Below are 17,500 nucleotides of genomic sequence, written 5' to 3' on the forward strand. Positions count from 1 at the left end.
TTGAGAACCCCTAAACCCTAATTTTTCAAAACCCTTTCGCCCTCTTCAAACCCTTTCCCTTTTCTTCCTAAACCCTTTTTTCGAAACCCTAAACCCTAATTGCTTTTTCTCTTTTTATTTGAACCTCCTCGTCTCTCTAAACTCTTTTTTATATCTCTAAACCCTTTTTATTTCCCTAAACCCTTTTTTTTATATTTCTAAACCCTTTTTATTTCCCTAAACCCTTTTTTATTTCCCTAAACCCTTTTTTCTGTCTTTCTAAACCTCCTTTTACTTCCCCAAAACCCTAAACCCTAAACCCTTTTTCACTTCCCTAAACCCTTTTTTATTTCCCTAAACCCTTTTTTGTATTTCTCTAAACCCTCTTTTTCTAAACCCTCATTTTTTATTTCCCCCAGCCCTTTTTCCTATCTTTCTAAACCCTAAACCCTCGTTTTCTTTCTAAACCCTTTTTAATTTTCCTAAACCCTAAACCCTTTTTTTGCATCTCTCTAAACCCTCTTTTATTATCTCCCTAAACCCTCATTTTTGTTTTTCCAAACCCTTTTTTGACTCCCCTAAACCCTCATTTTGTATCTTTGTGTTTTCTAAACCCTTTTTTCTTCCTAAACCCTAAACCCTAAACCCTAAACCCTTTTTTGTTTTTGTAAACCCTTTTTTCTTGTCCCCCTATACCCTTGTTTGTGTTTCTTTAAACCCTCATTTTAATTTCCGAAAACCCTAATTTGTGTTTTTGAAAATTTTCATTTTTGTTTTCCTAAACCCTAATATATGTTTCCCTAAACCCTAATTTGTGTTTTTTAAAACTCTAATTTGTGTTTCCCTAAACCCTAATTTTATTTCGCCAAACCCTCATTTGTGTTTTAAAACCCCAATTTTACCTCGCTAAACCCTAATTTGTGTTTTCAAACCCTAATTTCAGTTCTCCAAACCCTTTTTAATCTCCATTTTAGGGTTTAGGGTTTACGAAACACAAATAATGCATTTATTTTCATTTTACAAAAAATGAAAAAAACAAAAAGCTGAAAAGAATTTAAATTTAAATAATTATTTAATTGAAAAAGATGAAAATTAATTCTTTTTAAATTCTTTTTAAATTCATTTTTAATTTTTTTAATTCATTTTTAATTCTTTTGAATTCTTTTTTAATTATATTTTTAATTCTTGTTTAATAATTCTTTTTAACAATTCTTTTTAAATTAATTCTTTTTTATTTTTTAATTTCTTTTTAATAATTCTTTTTCAATAATTCTTTTTTAACAATTCTTTTGAACAATTCCTTTTAACAATTCCTCTTTTCAGCAGTTCTTTTTAATTCTTTTAAATTACTTTTTAGTACTTCTTTTGCATTTCTTTTCAATTCTTTCTAATTAATTCTTCTTAATTAATTCTTTTTAATTAATTCTTTTTAACTAATTCTTTTTAATTAATTCTTTTTTTATTTGTTTTTAATTCTTTTTGAATTCTTTTTAAATTCTTTTTTGATTCTTTTTTAATTCCTTTTTAATTTTTTTATAATTCTTTTTAAATTCTTTTTTTAATACTTTTTTAATTCTTTTTTTAATTCTTTTTTAATTCTTTTTTATTCTTTTTTTAACTTTTTTAATTCTTTTTTAATTCTTTTTTTAATTCTGTTTAGGGATAGAGTGCGGGGAGTGGGCTCTCTTTGCTGCCGCCTCTGCGGCTCGAATTATGACAAACAAATAAGTCGATTAGAAGAAGGAATAGATGTTTACGGAGAGTGGATAGATGCATGCGTTGCTGCGAACGCTGCAGCAGCAGCAGCAGCAGCAGCAGCAGCAGGCGCAGCAGCAGCAGCCCCCGCAGCAGCAGCAGCAGCGGCCCCCGCTGCCAACAGAGACCGAGACAGACTCCGCAGCAGCAGCAGCAGAGAACACTCCGCCAAGTCCAAAGGAGACAGCAGCAAAAAGCAAAAAGTGTTTCGAAAAGAAGAGCAAAAGGAGACAGAAACTGACGCAGAAGGCAGCAGCAGCAGCAGCAGCAGCAGCGCAGCAGAGTCCGACGGCGAAGAGCCGCTCGAAACGAGAAAGTGGCACAAAAGAAACAAAACAGAAGCAGCAGCAGCAGCAGCTGCTGCTGCTGCTGCAGCAGAAGAGAGCGACGAAGAAGAAGCAGCCAGCGACGCAGAAAAAGACGCAGCAGCAGCAGCAGCAACAGCAGCAGCAGCAGCAGCAGCAGCAGCAGCAGCAGCAGACAGCGCCGTGGGGGGCCTCATTGAACAGTACAGACAGGAGACAGAAGGGCAAGAAGAAGACGAAGAGGAAACGGGACTTTTTAATGATGATGAATAAATAAATAAATAAATAAATAAATAAATAAATAAATAACTAAATAAACAAATAAATAAAAATAACTAAATAAATAAATAAATAATTAATTAATTAATTAAATTGCAAAAAGTTAAGAAGCCCAGCACAAACAATGGGAGCCCACGGTCGCCCAGCGCCCCACTGAGCAGCAGCAATTAAACAAAATAAATAAATAAATAAATAAATAAATAAATAAATAAATAAATAAATAAATAAATAAATAAATAAATAACAAAACAATAAATAAATATAAATAAAATAAAATCCACGTGCTGCTCAGATGGGAAGAATTCGTTGCGACCCTTTTCCGGGTGTACGTACACCCGAAATCTGCCAAACCAGCAGCAGCAACTGCAGCAGCAGCAGCAGCAACTGCAGCAGCAGCAACTGTAGCCGCAGCAGCAGCTGCTGCTGCTGCAGCAGCAGCAGCTGCTGCTGCTGCAGACAGGCGCAGTGGCTAAGCTTTTGTGAGGTGTATGTACACCTCGAAACAGAAGGGCTACTAAAGCGCAGCTTGAAATTTCCCTTTTGCATTTGCAATAAGGACTTAGGGTTTACCATTAGGGTTTAGGGCTTAGGGTTTAGGGTTTAGGGTTTAGGGTTTAGGGTTTTTGAACGCGAAGCGCTCTTCATTTGTTTGCTTCGCAAGACGCTTTTAGAGCATCCAGCAGTAGGGGAAGGCTTGTGGCTAGCTGCTGCTGGCTTTGACTAGCTGCAGCTAGCTGCAGCAGCAGCTAGCTGCAGCAGCAGCTAGCTGCAGCTAGCCACGGCAGCCGCAGCTAGCTCTGCAGCTAGCTGTGGCTCACTGGGGCTATCTTTCGTTAAGCTTGGGCTGTCCGTAGCTAGCCGTAGCTAGCCGTAGCTAGCCGTAGGTAGCCGTAGCTAGCTGTGGCTAGCTGTGGCTAGCTGTGGCTGGCTGGCGCTAGCTATGGCTAGCTGTAGCCGGTTGCAGCTAGCTGTGGCTAGCTGGAGCTATCTGTGGTTGTCTAGAACCTTCCGTGGCTAGCTGTGGCTAGCTATGGCTAGCTGTGGCTAGCTATGGCTAGCTGTGGCTAGCTATGGCTAGCTATTGCTAGGTGTGTTTAGCTATGGCTAGCTGTGGCCAGGTGTGGCTAGCTGTGGCTAGCTATGGCTAGCTATGGCTAGCTGTGGCTGGATATGGCTAGCTGTGGCTAGCTATGGCTAGCTGTGGCTAGCTAGCTGGGTTTTATTTGTTTTGTGAAGGAGCTGTGTCTTCAAGGTTTGCTGCATCTCAAAGAGACTCCTAATATTTATATCTGCCGCTTTTAAAGCTGCTGCTGCTGCTTCTGCTGTTGCTGCTGCTGCTGCTTCTACTGTTGCTGCTGCTGCTGCTGCTGCTGCTGCTGCTGTTGCTGTTGCTGCTGCTGCTGAAGCCGCTTCCAAGTCCATCTCGTCTTTTGATTTCTATTTTGTTTTTTTGGCTTTTTCTTTTTTCAAAAGACCTTTTAAATGTTTCGTTTGGGGTCAGAAAGAAATTAAAAAAACTTTAAAAATGTCTAAAAGCAATTTTGAATAATTTTGAATTTCAAAAACAAGAAAAGGCAATGTGAGCGAAGGTGACTCTTGCAGGGCGCAGCGGCGATCAAGAAACACAAACCCTAAACCCTAACCATAAACCCTTTTTTTTCGGAAAAAGTTTCTTTTTTTATTTAAATTAAATATATTTGTTTATTAATGACGTCAGCGTTGTTTCGGGTGAAAACGCCGAACAGAGAGGTGTCTGTACACCCGAGAAAATCTATAAACTGGTTTTTCAGTTCGGGCTTGAGGTGTCTAGACACCGCAACTGGAGGCGCGCTCGCGCGCGCCTCGCCGCGATTCGCCGGGAAAACGCCATTTAAATTGGAAATTGAATTTAAAAATGAATTAAAAAAAGAAAATGAAATCAATTGGCGGAAAAGGCGGGGGTTTTTCGCGGGAAATTCCCCGTGAGCCAGCGCCCGCTGCGCGGGTGCTGGGGTGTACATGCACCTCAAGACGGAACCCTTCCAGCCGCTTCTTCTTGTGCAAACCTGAAATTAAATAATTAAAAACAAATAAAACTGAGAATTTGAATTGAAAATTCCGGAAAAAACGTTAAAAGCCACCCGAGCACCCAGCAGACCAGTGGTGCGGTTTCGAAGCGCAGCAGCAGCCGCACCACCGCGCTGCTGCGTTTTGCGTTTCTTTGATTTGTTTTCCGCCTTGCTGCTGCAGCAGCAGCAGCAGCAGCAGCTAATGCAGACACGGGCAAACCCTCGAGGGGCTTTGGGGGGCCCCAGGGGGGGCCCTCCAGGGGGGCCCCCAGGGGGGCCCCCAGGGGGGCCCCTAGGGGGCCCCCCAGGGGGCCCCCAAAGTCCTTAGAGGAGCCCTGGGGTGCAGCAGACAGGTAAAATTGCATGCAATTGTTTGTTAATTGTTTATTATCTCATTTCCTTCCATTATCAAAAGAAATTACCCCCCACTAGCATTTTTGGAAGCTCGGAGTTGAAGGCAAGCAGCAGCAGCAGCAGCAGCAGCAGCAGCAGAGCAGCAGCAGCACGGCCCGCCGGAGCAGCAGCCGCAGCTGCGAAGGCAGCAGCACAGAAGCAGCAGCTTGCAGCAGCTAAGGCAGCAGCAGCAGCAGCAGCTCCCGCAGCAACGGCAACGCAGGACCAGCAGCAGCAGCAGAACAGCCAGCAGCAACTGCAGCAGCAACAACAGCAGCACCTGGGACGAGAACAGTCGCCCCGTGAGCAGCAGCAGCTGCTCCCCGCACAGTACCCAGCCTCCGCACCTCCACCGACTCAGACTAATTGGAATAAATAAACAAATAATTAAATTAAATGATTAAATTAAATAATTAAATAAAAAATAAAAAAATAAATAAATTCAAAATAACTAATTCGCATCTTTGTGGCAGCGGAAAGGAGACAGCAGAAAGCCTCCTTCTGTCTCTTTTTGACTCGGAGCCAAAGTGCAGTTTCCCCGAGGACTTAACTTCTCTTTCAAATATCTTTTGCTGCTGCTGCTGCTGCTGCAGCAGCAGCTGCTGCTGCTGCTGCTGCAGCTGCTGTTGCTGCTGCTGCTGCTGCTGCTGCTGCCGCTGGTGCTGGTGCCAGTGCTAGTGCTGCTGCTGCTACAGTTACTGCTGCCACTGTCGCTGCCGTTGCCGCAAGCATTTCTAGCGCTGCAGCAGCTGCTGCTGCTGCTGATGCTGCTCCTACTGCTGCTGCTGCTGCTGCTGCTGCTCCTACTGCTGCTGCTGCTGCTGCTGCTGCTGCTGCTTCATTTTCTTTATGAGTTCTTGGCCAAAAACGCGGAAGTCTTCGGCCTCTGCTGCCATTTCCTCATGGGTGCGCGCCCTGCAGCAAAAAGAAAAATAAATAAATAAGTAAATAAATAAATAAATAAATAAAAATAAAAATAAATAAATTAAAATAAAAATAAAAAAATAAAAATAAATAAATAAGAATAAATAAATAAATAATAGAATGAATAGACAGCAAGCAGCAAATGCTGCAGCTAAATAGAAGTGGCTGCAGAAGGAAATATAAAAAAGCAAAAGAAAACATTAGAGGCATAATCCGCAGGCTCTAAACCCTAAACCCTAAACCCTAAACCCTAGCCCTTCTCTGAAGCCCAAAGCCTAGGCCCCCAATCCCTCCTTAAACCCTCGCCCTCGCCCGCTCCCACCCCCCCAAACCCGAAACCCTAGTAAACCCTAAACCCTAGTAAACCCTAAACCCTAGTAAACCCTAAACCTTAGTAAACCCTAAACCCCAAACCCTAGCTCCCAAACCCCAAACCCTCCTTCCCCAACCCCAAGCCCCATTCCCAACCCCGAAGCCCGAGTTCGCATCCCCAGAAACCCCAAACCCCAAACCACAAACCCTAAACCCTAAACCCTAAACCCTAAACCCCAAACCCTAAACCCTAAACCCCAAACCCCAAACCCCAAACCCTAAACCCTAAACCCTAAACCCTAAACCCTAAACCCCAAACCCCAAACCCCAAACCCTAAACCCTAAACCCTAAGCGCGGCTGACGGCCTGTCTGGACAGTCGAGTTGGAGTTTGGGGGCGGCGGGGTTGGCGCGCTCGAGGTGTCTGTACACCTCGTCGTTGGGCTCGAAGTCCCCCGCCTGTCTCGGCAAAATGTGCAAATGCAAATGAGAAATAGTTTGACCTGCTGCTGCTCCGTCCTGTAGAGACACCGTAAGGGCTTCTCGGGTGTATCGACAGCTCAGCAGCCACCCCACACTCTGCGCGGCGCCGAAGAGGTCCCCCAGCTCTTCTTCGGACAGCTCGCACAGCCGCTGCAGCACCGAAAAACGGACAAAACTGCTTCTTAAATGCTTTATTTGTTTCCGCATTTTCTTTCGTTTGTTCCTGCATTTAAAGTGCTTTTAATTTGCTTCCTAAACCTCTTTTCGGCGCCCCAAACGCCCCAGGGGGCCCCCTCCGCCTTCCCGGGGGCCCCCGGACACTTTCGCACAAAGTCCTTTTAAAAAGGCCCTTTTGTCTCCATTTTCGGACACTTTTGGTCTGCTGCTGCTCCTCTACTTCCTTTTTATTTATTCTCCTTTTTAAGCCGCTTTTAACAACCCCAAAAAAGCTCAAAACGAAAATTCACCACTTCACCTCGCTGCGCGGCGCGAGGTGTACGTACACCCCAGGCCATGGCCGCGTGAGGTGTATGTACACCCGAGTGAGGTGTACGTACACCCGAATGCACAAGTGCCCGTTTTTCCGAGCACTTTCCGGAAAACAAATTTAGTAATTCAGAACCCAGGGACTTCGAATGAATAAACAATAAAAGCTCCACTTTCACAATGCATGCAACGTGCTGCTTCCCGCTGCTGCAGCAGTCTTGCTGCTGCAGCAGCAAAGCTGCGTTTAAATTGTCCATTTGCTGCTGCAGCAGCATTTGCTGCTGCAGCAGCAAATGGACACTTTAAAGCTTTAGTTGATCATTTCCCTGACAAGCAGCTCTTTCTGCTTTTTCAAAGAGTCCCAATTTAAAATTAAATTGAACATTTCCCGTCTTTTAATTCATTTTTAATCTTTTGAACTTTGACAGATTTCCCTCTCTGCGCTAAAGCCCGTGTTTTGAGGTGTACGTACACTCGGGAGGCGCAGCAAAAAGCCAAGTGCAGCAAACGCGCATGCAAAGTAGAAAAGCAAAAGACGAAAAATGAAACGGAAGTTCTTCTTAATTAATTATTATGTTAATTAATTAATTAATGCATTAAATTGGAAATAAATAAAAAACAAAATTCATTTGGCATTTATTTGCGTCAGCGCGAAAAAAAAAACAAAAAGACATTTTTCCTGCATACACTGCAGAAGTAGTGCGCAGCTGTACATACACCTGGGCCTGCAAGAGGGCAATTAGGTAATTAAATAAATAAAATAAATCTTTTAAATAAATTAAAATAAAAGTTCTTCTTTATTCGCGGAAGTGGCATGCAAAAGGGCGAAAAGACTCAAACAACTGCGCATGCAAATCCAACTTTTGCATAAAAATGACGGAAATGCCATTTTTTATTTTCGCATGCAAATGGACAAAAACGCGAAATGAATAAAATTCGAAGTTGCACTTTAATGCACTTCTACTCTGCAGGATTTCCGAGTGCATGCATTTGAAAAATGGCAAAAATAAAACACAAAAAGCCGAAAATGTTGGATTTTTTCCCAAGTCCGAGGGGCCAAATAGCGGGCAAACTGCACTTATTTGGGTTTAATTAAATAGCATTATTTTTAGACTTATTGGCGAGAAAAGAAACGAAAAAAGAAAATAAAATAAAAAACAAAAATCGAAAATGAACTTCTCCGGTGACTACGGGATAAACAGAGGCCCACGGCCAGCGGCGGCGTGGCCCAATGGATAGGGCGTCTGACTTCGGATCAGAAGGTTGTGGGTTCGAGTCCCATCGTCGTCAAAACTTTTTTTTGATTAAATTCGCGCCTAAGGGGCCCAAAATGCGGGAAATTAAACGGAGAATTCGGAAATAACTTTTATTTTTTGTCAAAAAATCTGGAAAAAGCAGAAAAGAGAAAAGTACACCCACCTCCACGCGGCGGCGAGGCACCACCAGGCTGTGCCCCGGAACCAGCGGCCGCAAGTTCACCATCGCGTAACTCCACCGCGATAACAAAAAAACTTGTTTTCCAGGAACTGAAAAAGGGCCGAAGGCGAAGTTTTGCTGCGGGGCGCTGCAGCAGAGGGTTTGTTCGAGTCTGCGCAGCAGCGCGGGGTGGGGGCACAGCGGCGCCATCTGCTGCTGCTGCTGCTGCTGCTGCTGCTGCTGCTGCTGCTGCTGGGATAGGCTGCTTTGGTGGCTTTTTAAAGCAGAGTCAGGAACGCGAACGCGCAGCAGCAGCAGCTGCTGCTGCTGCTGCTGCTGCCGCAGCAGCAGCAGCAAGCCGCTGCTGGGCTGGGGTGTCTCGACACCTGGAAGGAACTTTTCAAGTTGAACGCGCGGGAAAAGATGAAATAAAAAACAAAATTACTTTTTATTTATTTCAAATTATTTCTTTTTTTCGGTTTTTATTCATTTGTGTTCTCCCGGCTTCCGCAGCTCCGCCGACACGCCCCGAGACAGCAGACAGCCGGAGCTCGAAACTCAAACCCTAAACCCTAGTCCACACCTCCTAAACCCTAAACCCTAAACCCTAAACCCTAAACCCTAATTTAAAAGCTCTAAACCCTAAATCCATCAGAAAACGATCTGCCACTCTGTTTTTACCCCCAAGGCCCCAAAAAACCGGCGGCCCAGCGGGCAGCAGCAGCAGCAGCAGCAGCTGCTGCTGCTGCTGTACTGCTGCTGCTGCTCGTCGACGCCTGAGCCAACGCTCATTGCAGCAGCAGCAGCAGATGCTGCTGCTGCTGCAGCAGCCGCTGCAGCAGCAGCCGCTGCAGAAGCAGCCGCTGCAGCAGCAAATTGTGTCTTCAAATCTGCATGGGAGTGACCACGACGGCGCCTTTCCCTGCGCAGCAGAAACCACAATCCTAAACCCTAAACCCTAAACCCTAAACCCTAAACCCTCGGCGCGCGAAGGCCCACATCAAGGGCTTCTGCTGAAATGCTGGAGTGAGGGCGCGAGGGCTAGGGTTTAGGGTTTAGGGTTTGCTTGTGCGGCGGCGCGGCTCGTGCGCCCGGAACGCGGCTAGGGTTTAGGGTTTAGGGTTTAGGGTTTAGGGTTTAGGGTTTACTGAGTCTCTTGTTGACTCTGCGCACGATGTCCTTGTAGCGCGAGGGGACCTGCTTGGGGGTTAGCAGCCCTTTCAGTAAAACCCCTTTTGAGGGTTTAGCTTTTTTCTGAGGGTTTAGAGAAACCCTAGCAGTCCCCTTGGCGATTCCGGAGCCCCCCAGTTTTGCTGCTGCTGCTGCTGCTGCTGCTGCTGTCTTCTTCTTAATGGCCTTCAGCGTCCGCGCCCCCTTAAACAGCCCCGTGCTGCTGCTGCTGCTGCTGCTGCTGCTGCTGCTGCTGCTGCTGCTGCTGCTGCTGGGGCCATCTGTTTCCATGTCCTCGTCCAGGTTCTCTCGGCTGGTGGCTATTGACCTCTGCAATCAAAACCCCAAAAAAGGGTTTAGGGTTTAGTACCTAGACAGCTCTATGGGGCCTCGGAGGCCTTAGGGTCCACAAAACGGGCCCCCGGGGGCCCCCATTTTGGCTAAATGTACAGTGTCGGGGGCCCCCTAAGATTTATAAGTCTGGGGGCCCCCAGGGGGCCCCCAGGGGGCCCCCAGGGGGCCCCCAGGGGGCCCCCAGGGGGCCCCCAGGGGGCCCTAGGGTCCTTACCATTTTGGTATGAATTGTCTCCCTTGCCTTTTCAGGGGCCCTCGGGGGGCCCCCCTGGGGGGCCCCCTGGGGGGCCCCCTGGGGGGCCCCCTGGGGGCCCCCCTGGGGGGCCCCCGTGGGGTTTTGGCTTTCTGTTTCGCTGCTTCGGGGTGCTGCGATCTCCACGGAATTTAGCTGCGCGAACCACGGAAACCCTAAACCCTTAATCCCTAAACCCTAAACCCTAAACCCTAAACCCTAAACCCTAGGCGCTGAGTTCTGAAGTGGCAGAGTTCTGCTGCTCGTGCGAGGAACTGTGGAAGCAACCATCTGCGGGATCTTTTAGTGCTGCCTGTGCTGCTGCTTAGGGTTTAGGGTTTAGGGTTTAGGGTTTAGGGTTTAGGGTTTAGGGTTTAGGGTTTACGAGGGCAGTGAGGTCCCTGAGGCCCTGTTTCCTGAGTCTTCTTTCTTCCCTTTTCTTCTCTTCCGCCTTCTCCTTCAAAATTAGCTGCTGCACTCTTTTGCTGTGGGCTGTTCTGTTGTTTTTCTTCGCCATTGTAAACCCTAAACCCTAAACCCTAAACCCTAAACCCTAAACCCTAAACCCTCGATTCCCACGCACGCGGGCACAAAGGGACTCAAGTGCAAGTATTGCCCCCTAACGAGCCTCAGCAGAAGGAAGCAAAGTAAAATAATGGACTTTTCCTGCTGCTGCTGCTGCTGCTGCTGCTGCTGCTGCTGCTGCTGCTGCTGCTGCTGCTGCTGCTGCTGCTGGAAGCGCCTGTGGCGGGGCCCTGGGGGCCTCTGAGCGGAGGGCCCCCGGGGGGCCCCTCTTATGAAATAAAGTTTCTGTGAATTTAATATTTTATTTAATTTTAATTAATTAAAAAGACCCTCAAACCAATTAACTTTCCCGAGGGCCCCCGGGGCCCCCACAGGGCCACAAAGGGGGCCCCCCTTGCCAAACTTTTCCCTTAGGGGCCCCCAGGGGCCCCCCAGACCCCTCGGGGGCCCCCGGGCTCTTCAGGGCAGCTGCTGATGCCCTTTGCCCTTACCAGCCAACATAAGGGGCCCCTCGGGGGCCCCCCAGGGGGGCCCCCAGGGGGCCCCCCAGGGGGGCCCCCAGAGAGCCCTCCAGAGGGGCCCCCAGAGGGGCCCCCAGGGGGGCCCCCAGGGGGGCCCCCAAGGGGGCCCCTAGAGGGGCCCCCTACTGGGGAAAGGGTACAGTTGGGGGAGGCCCTGGTGGAGGCGAAATGCAAAAGAGAAATGACGGAAAATGAAGAAACGATAAAGAGCCAAAGCGGCAGTCAGCAGCAACAGCAGCAGCAGCACGTGGCTGCACCGCAGCAAGAGACTCTTTTTGCTGCTCTTGCTCACGCTGACTGCTGCTGTGGCTGCAGCAGCAGCAGCAGCAGCAGCAGCAGTAACGGTGACAGCAGCAGCAGCAACAACAACAACGCCTGTGACAGCAGCAGTAGCAGCGTCAGCGACAGCAGCAGCAACAACAGCGAAAGCAGCAGCAGCAGCATCGGCAGCAGCAGCAGCAGCAGCAGCAGCAACAGCAGCAGCAGCAGCAGCAGCAGCAGCAGCAGCAGCTCAGCACCGGGCTTGCCTGCTTGGCGCGTCTTGGAGACAATTAAATCTCTTTTGGCCCTTTATAGACTTCGCGCTCTGAAGCAGCAGCCCCGAAGCAGCAGCAGCAGCAGCAGCAGCAGCAGCAGCAGCAGCAGCAGCAGCAGCAGCAGCAAGGAGGAGGCGCTGCGGAAGATCCTTCGGCGTTTTCTGTATGAGAGCTGCGCGGTTGAGTGTCTCCTTCTCAAAACGAGCAGCAGCAGCAGCAGCAGCAGCAGCAGCAGCAGCAGCAGCAGCAGCAGCAGCAGCGGCATGGCCTGCTGCTGCGAAGGCTGCCGCCGTGTTGCAGCAGCAGCAGCAGCAGGAGAACCCGCAGCAACTCCTGCTGCAGTTATGCGGCAGCTGCTGACTCTCACAGAGCTGCATGCAGCAGCAAACGATTGGGGGGCCCCGGGGGGCCCCCAGAGCCCCCAGGGGGGCCCCTGGGGGGCCCCCTCGGGGGCCCCCTGGGGGGCCCCCCCGAGGGTGGGGGGCCCCCAACCCTCGGAGTTGGAGGGGCCCCTAGTGCAGCAAAGAGTTGCTGCTGCTTTGGCGGAGGCTTGGAGAAGACTAGCTGTCTGCTTTCAGCAGCAGCAGCAGCTGCAAGAGCAGCAGCAGCAGCAGCAGCAGCAGCAGCAGCAGCAAGAGCAGCAGCAGCAGTGGCTGGTCGGGTGTACGCACACCTTCGTGCTTCGCTGTGGGGCGCAGCCTCTTGCTGCTGCGTTGCTGCTGCCTCTGCTGCTGCAGGGGCCGCAGCAGGACTCTGATGCTTTGCTGCAGCAGCAGCAGCAGCTGCAGCAGCAGCAGCAGCAGCAGCAGCAGCAGCCTTCTTTCGCCTCTAAGGAGACAGAAGAAGCAAACAAGACGCAACCCATTTGCTGCCGCGCTGCAGCATGGGCCCCCTGCAGCGGCCTGCCCCTGTGGGGCCCCTCAGGGGGCCCCTCAGGGGGCCCCCAGGGGGGCCCCCAGGGGGGCCCCCTGGGGGCCCCCAAGGGGGCCCCTGTGGGGCCCCTGGTCAGCAGCTCTGTGGCGCTGCTGCTGCGCTGTGCCCTGCAGCAAGGGGCCTCTGGGGGCCCCCTAGCGAAGGCCATTTTCCAGACCCTAAATCTCTTCTTCCACTTGCAGTACCCAGGGGCCCCCCGGGGGGCCCCCCCGGGGGGCCCCCCGGGGGGCCCCCCGGGGGGCCCCCCGGGGGGCCCCCCTGGGAGTGGCTCTGGGGGCCCCCATGGGGCCCCCTGTGGGGCCCCCGAAGAGGGTTCTGTGGAGGGGGGGCCCCCTTCTGCAAACCCTTTAGCAGTCAGCGGGTGGGGCCCCTGGCAGTGCCTAAAAGCTGCTGCTGCTGCTGTTGCAGGGGCCCCCGGGGGGCCCCCCTTGCTGCTGCACTTCAGTGCGCAGCTGCTGGGGAGGGGCCCCTCTTCGCCCTTCGGGCTTCCTGCTGCTGCTGCACTAATTGACATTTTGGGGGGCTTTTGTCCCCTTGGGGGCCCCCTCAGCAGCAGCAACTCACAGGCAGCAGCAGCAGCAGCAGCAGCAGCAGCAGCAGCAGCAGCAGCAGATGGCGCAAGGTGCAGAGGCCAAAACTGCCCTGCATGCGCGCTTCCAGATGTGCTGTTTTCACCGCAGCAGCAGCAGCAGCAGCAGCAGCAGCAGCAGCAGCAGCAGCAGCAGCAGCTGCTGCTGCGCAAGGTATATGTGCAGTTGCTGCAGTCGCTGCTGCTGCGGTGGGCCAGCGAGCAGCAGCAGCAAAGTGTCTCCTTAGAGCAGCAAATCGCGCTGACTTTCTGTTTGCTGCGCTTTTTGCTGCACAGGGCAGCAGCACGAGCAGCAGCAGCAGCAGCAGCAGGCGCAGCAGCAGCAGCAGCAGCAGCAGCAGCAAACCTTGGAAACTGGGAAGCAGGACAACTCATGGAGGGAATCCACACTCGTCTCCTTTCAGCTGAAGAGACACTTCGCTGCTGCGCAATGGCAGCAGCAGAAGGTTTTGCTGCTGCAGCACTACTCCCGAGGGGGCCCCCCCAGGGGCCCCCCAAGGGGCCCCCCAAGGGGCCCCCGCAGGGGGCCCCTCAGGGGGCCCCCGAGGGGGCCCCTCAGGGGCCCCCCGAGGGGCCCCTTCAGGGGTTTCCCCTCGAGGGTCCCCTTGGGGGGCCCCCCCTGGGGCCCCTTGAGGGGCCCCCCGAGGGGCCCCCCTCGGGGGCCCCCGAGGGGGCCCCCGAGGGGGCCCCCGAGGGGCCCTACTTGGGGCCCCCGCCGCCAACGGATACTGCAGCAGATGAAGAGGGGGCCCCCCTTATTTTTAAAGCCTTAAGAGAGGAGAAGATGCTGCTGCGCTGCCCGCAGCTGCTGCCGCTGCTGGCAGTGTTTGCTGCAGCAGCTGCTGCTGCTCCCGGGGGGCCCCCCGAGGCCCCCCAGGGGGGGCCCCCCAGGGGCCTCCGGGGGGGCCCCTTGGGGGGCCCCTGGGGGGGCCCCTGGGCCATTTTCAACTTGGGCTCTTCCATTGGGGAAGCCTTGGGATCGCCTCAGCAGCTGCTGCTGGGAGACTCGCAGCAGCCAGCAGCAGCAGCAGCAGCAGCAGCAGCAGCAGCACCTGCTGCTGCTGCTGCTGCTGCTGCTGGGCCCCTACAGCTGCTGCCAGCGGGCTGGGGGGGCCCCTCTGGGTCTGCTTTGCTGCAGGCGCTGCGCTTTTGTCTTGGGGGGCCCCCCAGCAGCACTGAGCCTACAGTTCTTCCAGAGGGGGCCCCCCAAGAGGGGGCCCCCCAAGAGGGGGGCCCCCAAGAGGGGGGCCCCCAAGAGGGGGGCCCCCAAGAGAGGGGCCCCCAAGAGGGGGGCCCCCAAGAGGGGGGCCCCCGGGGGGTGGGGCCCCAAGAGGGGGGCCCCCAAGAGGGGGGACCCCGGGGGGTGGGGCCCCAAGAGGGGGGGGCCCAGGAGGGGGGCCCCCAAAAGGGGGGCCCCCAAGAGGGGGGCCCCCAAGGGGGGCCCCCAGCAGCAACAGAGGCCCTTGGAGTTGGGGAGATGAGGGTACATTTGGTTGTGGAGACGGAGACAGAAACGGAAGCAGAAAATGGAGAAAAAGAGAAAAATAAAAAAACAAAAAAAGAAATAAAAAAAGAATTAAATGAAGAGACAGAAGAAGAGACAGACGAAGGAGAGGCCGAGCTGGCCAGACTGCCCGACCTCCAGCCCCTCCCCTCTTTTGCTGCTGCTGCTGCTGCTGCTGCTGCTGCTGCTGCTGGGGGCCCCGGGGGCCCCCGCTGCGGCCCACAGACCCTGCGGCAGGCCCTCGAGTGGCTGACTGGCAACCGCGTGCTGGGGGACACAGCAGCAGCAGCAGCAGCAGCAGCAGCAGCAGCAGCAGCAAGAAAGGGCCCCCTGAGGACCAAACCAAATCCAGAAAATGCTGCGGAGACACTTATGAGACAAGCAGCAGCAGCACAAGCTGCTGCGAGGCTGGCTGTCTTGCAGGTGCAGCGCCACCTGGAGGCAAACCCTTTGGGGCCCCCCGGGGGCCCCCCCGGGGGGGCCCCCCAAGGGTTTGGCTTTCTAACGGACCAAATGGAAGAGGACCTCGCAGTGCCGCTGCTGCATGCAATTTTGGGGCTGGATTGTTCGCTGCAGCCGGAGCTGCTGCAGCCTTTGGTTGCTGCTGCTGCTGCTGCTGTGTTTGCTGCGTTCTTCCCGCTGCTGCTGCAGCACGTGGGGCCCCTGCTGCTGCAGCAGCAGACCTCTGTCTCGCAGAAGCTGCTGCTGCTGCAGGCCATGCAGCGCGCAGCAAGGTGGCTTAAGGAGGGGGCCCCCCCAGACGCAAGGGCCCTCTACACTGACAGCCCGCCCCCAAAGAGAGCAGCAAAACGGCTGCTGCAGCAGCAGCAGCAGCAGCAGCAGCAGCAACGGCAGCAGCAACAACTGCAGCAGCAGCAGCAGTCCTTGCAACAGCCGGTCGCCGTGTCGTCCTCTGAAACAGCACGAGACCCCCCAAGCAAGCAGCAGCAGCAGCAGCACGAGCAGCAGCAGCAGCAGCAGCAGCAGCAGCAGCAGCAGCAGCGTTTGCTGTCGGTAGTGCGGGTGCGTCGTTTTGCGCATGCAGCAGCAGTTGCAAAGGGGCAAATAAATTTATTTGTCCCCTTTTTGGAAGCAGCAATGGGGGCCCTTGAGTGCTGTTTGCTGCAGCCCTCGGGGCCCCCCCCGCCGCTGTCTTTGCTGCAGCAGCAGCAGCTGCTGCAGCAGCTGCGGGCCCACCAGCAGCTGCTGCAGGACCCGCTGCTGCTTGCTGCAGTGCTGATGGCCATGGGGGAACTGCTGCGCGCGGGGGGCCCCGGGGCCCCCGGGGGCCCCTCCCGCTGCTGCTGCAGCAAAGCAGCAAAAGTTTATTTGCACTTCAAATCTCACCAAGACAGAAATGTCCGAAGGGGGGCCCTTTGTGTCTTGGGGGGTTTGGGGGCCCTTGGCTCTTGGGGCCTCTTATCATCTTGGCTGCAGGAGACGGAGGCCCCCCCGGGTCTGGGGGCCCTCGTCCCGGGGGGGCCCCCCGGGGGCCCCCCGGGGGCCCCCCTGGGGGCCCCCCTGGGGGGGCCCCTGGGGGGGCCCCTGGGGGGCCTCCCAGGGGCCCCCCAGGGGCCCCGGGGGGGGCCCCTCGCTTTGAACAGCTTCGCGCTGCCGAAGTTCACAGGGGCGAGCTGCCACCACCAGCAGCAGCAGCTGCAGCAGCAGCAGCAGCAGCAGCAGCAGCAGCAGCAGCAGGTGGTGACGGAGAAAGGGGGGTTTGAAGGCATTGTTGAGTCTTTAGCAGCAACTGCAAGAGAAGACCCCGATGAGGCCTCTAGGCAGTTGGCAGCAGCAATTTTAAGGGACTGGAGAGCCAACACAAGTGAAGAAATGGGGGCCCTTGGGGGGCCCCCCTGACCCCTTGGGGGGCCCCCCGGACCCCTTGGGGGGCCCCCCTGACCCCTTGGGGGGCCCCCCGGACCCAGTTGGGGGCCCCCTGACCCAGTTGGGGGCCCCCTGACCCCAGTTGGAGGGCCCCCTCACCGCAGTTGGGGGGCCCCCCAGGCCTTGGGGGGCCCCCAACCCTTCTTTGGGGGCCCCCGGTACTTAGGGGCCCTTTCGGGGGCCCCTAGGACCTTCCTTAGGGGCCCCAGGGGGCCCCCAGGGGGCCTCTTTTAGTGGGGGCCCCCCGGGGGGCCCCCCAAAGGGGGCCCGTACGGAAGGGCCCCTGTAGGTTCATATTTGTATAGTTGCGAACAAATGTGAATATTTATTTATAGAATATTTATTTATAAAAATATAATTTATATTTATATAAATATAAATAAATATAAATAAATATAATATATATTTGCCTTTATATTTTTATTTTAGTTTTCTGCAGCGCGAGACAAAGAAAAACCGCGGCCACTCCAGCTAGCCACAGCTAGCCAGTTAGCCACAGCTAGCCACAGCTAGCCACAGCTAGCTACAGCTAGCTACAGCTGGTCACAGCTAGCCACAGCTAGCTACAGCTAGCCACAGCTAGCTGCAGCTAGCCGTAGCTAGCTACAGCTAGCTACGGGTAGCCACAGCTACTTGCGCCTAGGGGGAGCGGGCATTTGCAGCGGCGCGCAGATCGGGGGTGAATCGCAGTGGCTAGCTGCTGCTACAGCTAGCTAGCTGCAGCTAGCTAGCTGCAGCTAGCTGTAGCTAGCTAGCTTTGGCTAGCTGGCTGCAGCTAGCTGTAGCCAGCTGTGGCTAGCTAGCCTTGGCTAGCCAGCTGTGGCTAGCTGTAGCTAGCTAGCTGTGGCTAGCCAAGCGCGAGGGGGAATT

The 17,500-nt window shown here is 53.4% G+C and overlaps 4 protein-coding genes across 4 annotated transcripts in view; 2 read left to right on the top strand and 2 right to left on the bottom strand.

The window, feature by feature from the left end:
* Positions 1–2,312, top strand: part of ENH_00039690 (hypothetical protein, conserved) — a gene marked incomplete at both ends in the record, with an annotated part of 2,572 nt that extends 260 nt beyond the window's left edge. Inside the window, one exon of the mRNA XM_013580694.1 lies at positions 1,640–2,312. Within this exon, the coding sequence (XP_013436148.1) occupies positions 1,640–2,312 (673 nt within the window). The remainder of the gene's footprint in view (positions 1–1,639) is intronic.
* A 3,250-nt stretch (positions 2,313–5,562) lies between these two features.
* ENH_00039700 (BIS(5'-nucleosyl)-tetraphosphatase, putative) lies at positions 5,563–7,149 on the bottom strand (the record flags this gene model as incomplete). The annotated part of the gene is made up of 3 exons (XM_013580695.1): positions 5,563–5,674; positions 6,359–6,627; positions 7,108–7,149. 3 exons carry the CDS (start codon positions 7,147–7,149, stop codon positions 5,563–5,565), a joined length of 423 nt encoding a protein of 140 aa, XP_013436149.1.
* Positions 7,150–9,263: 2,114 nt separating this feature from the next.
* On the bottom strand, positions 9,264–10,652 carry ENH_00039710 (hypothetical protein, conserved; the record flags this gene model as incomplete). The annotated part of the gene is made up of 4 exons (XM_013580696.1): positions 9,264–9,301; positions 9,528–9,879; positions 10,118–10,291; positions 10,521–10,652. The coding sequence occupies 4 exons, from the start codon at positions 10,650–10,652 to the stop codon at positions 9,264–9,266; spliced, it is 696 nt and encodes a 231-aa protein (XP_013436150.1).
* A 482-nt stretch (positions 10,653–11,134) lies between these two features.
* On the top strand, positions 11,135–16,603 carry ENH_00039720 (hypothetical protein; the record flags this gene model as incomplete). The annotated part of the gene is made up of 1 exon (XM_013580697.1): positions 11,135–16,603. The coding sequence occupies one exon, from the start codon at positions 11,135–11,137 to the stop codon at positions 16,601–16,603; it is 5,469 nt and encodes a 1,822-aa protein (XP_013436151.1).
* Between the last annotated feature and the right edge of the window lie 897 nt (positions 16,604–17,500).

The sequence above is a fragment of the Eimeria necatrix genome, genomic scaffold (genome assembly GCF_000499385.1).
Source record: "Eimeria necatrix Houghton genomic scaffold, Enh_scaff291, whole genome shotgun sequence".
Classification (NCBI taxonomy): Eukaryota; Apicomplexa; class Conoidasida; order Eucoccidiorida; family Eimeriidae; genus Eimeria; species Eimeria necatrix.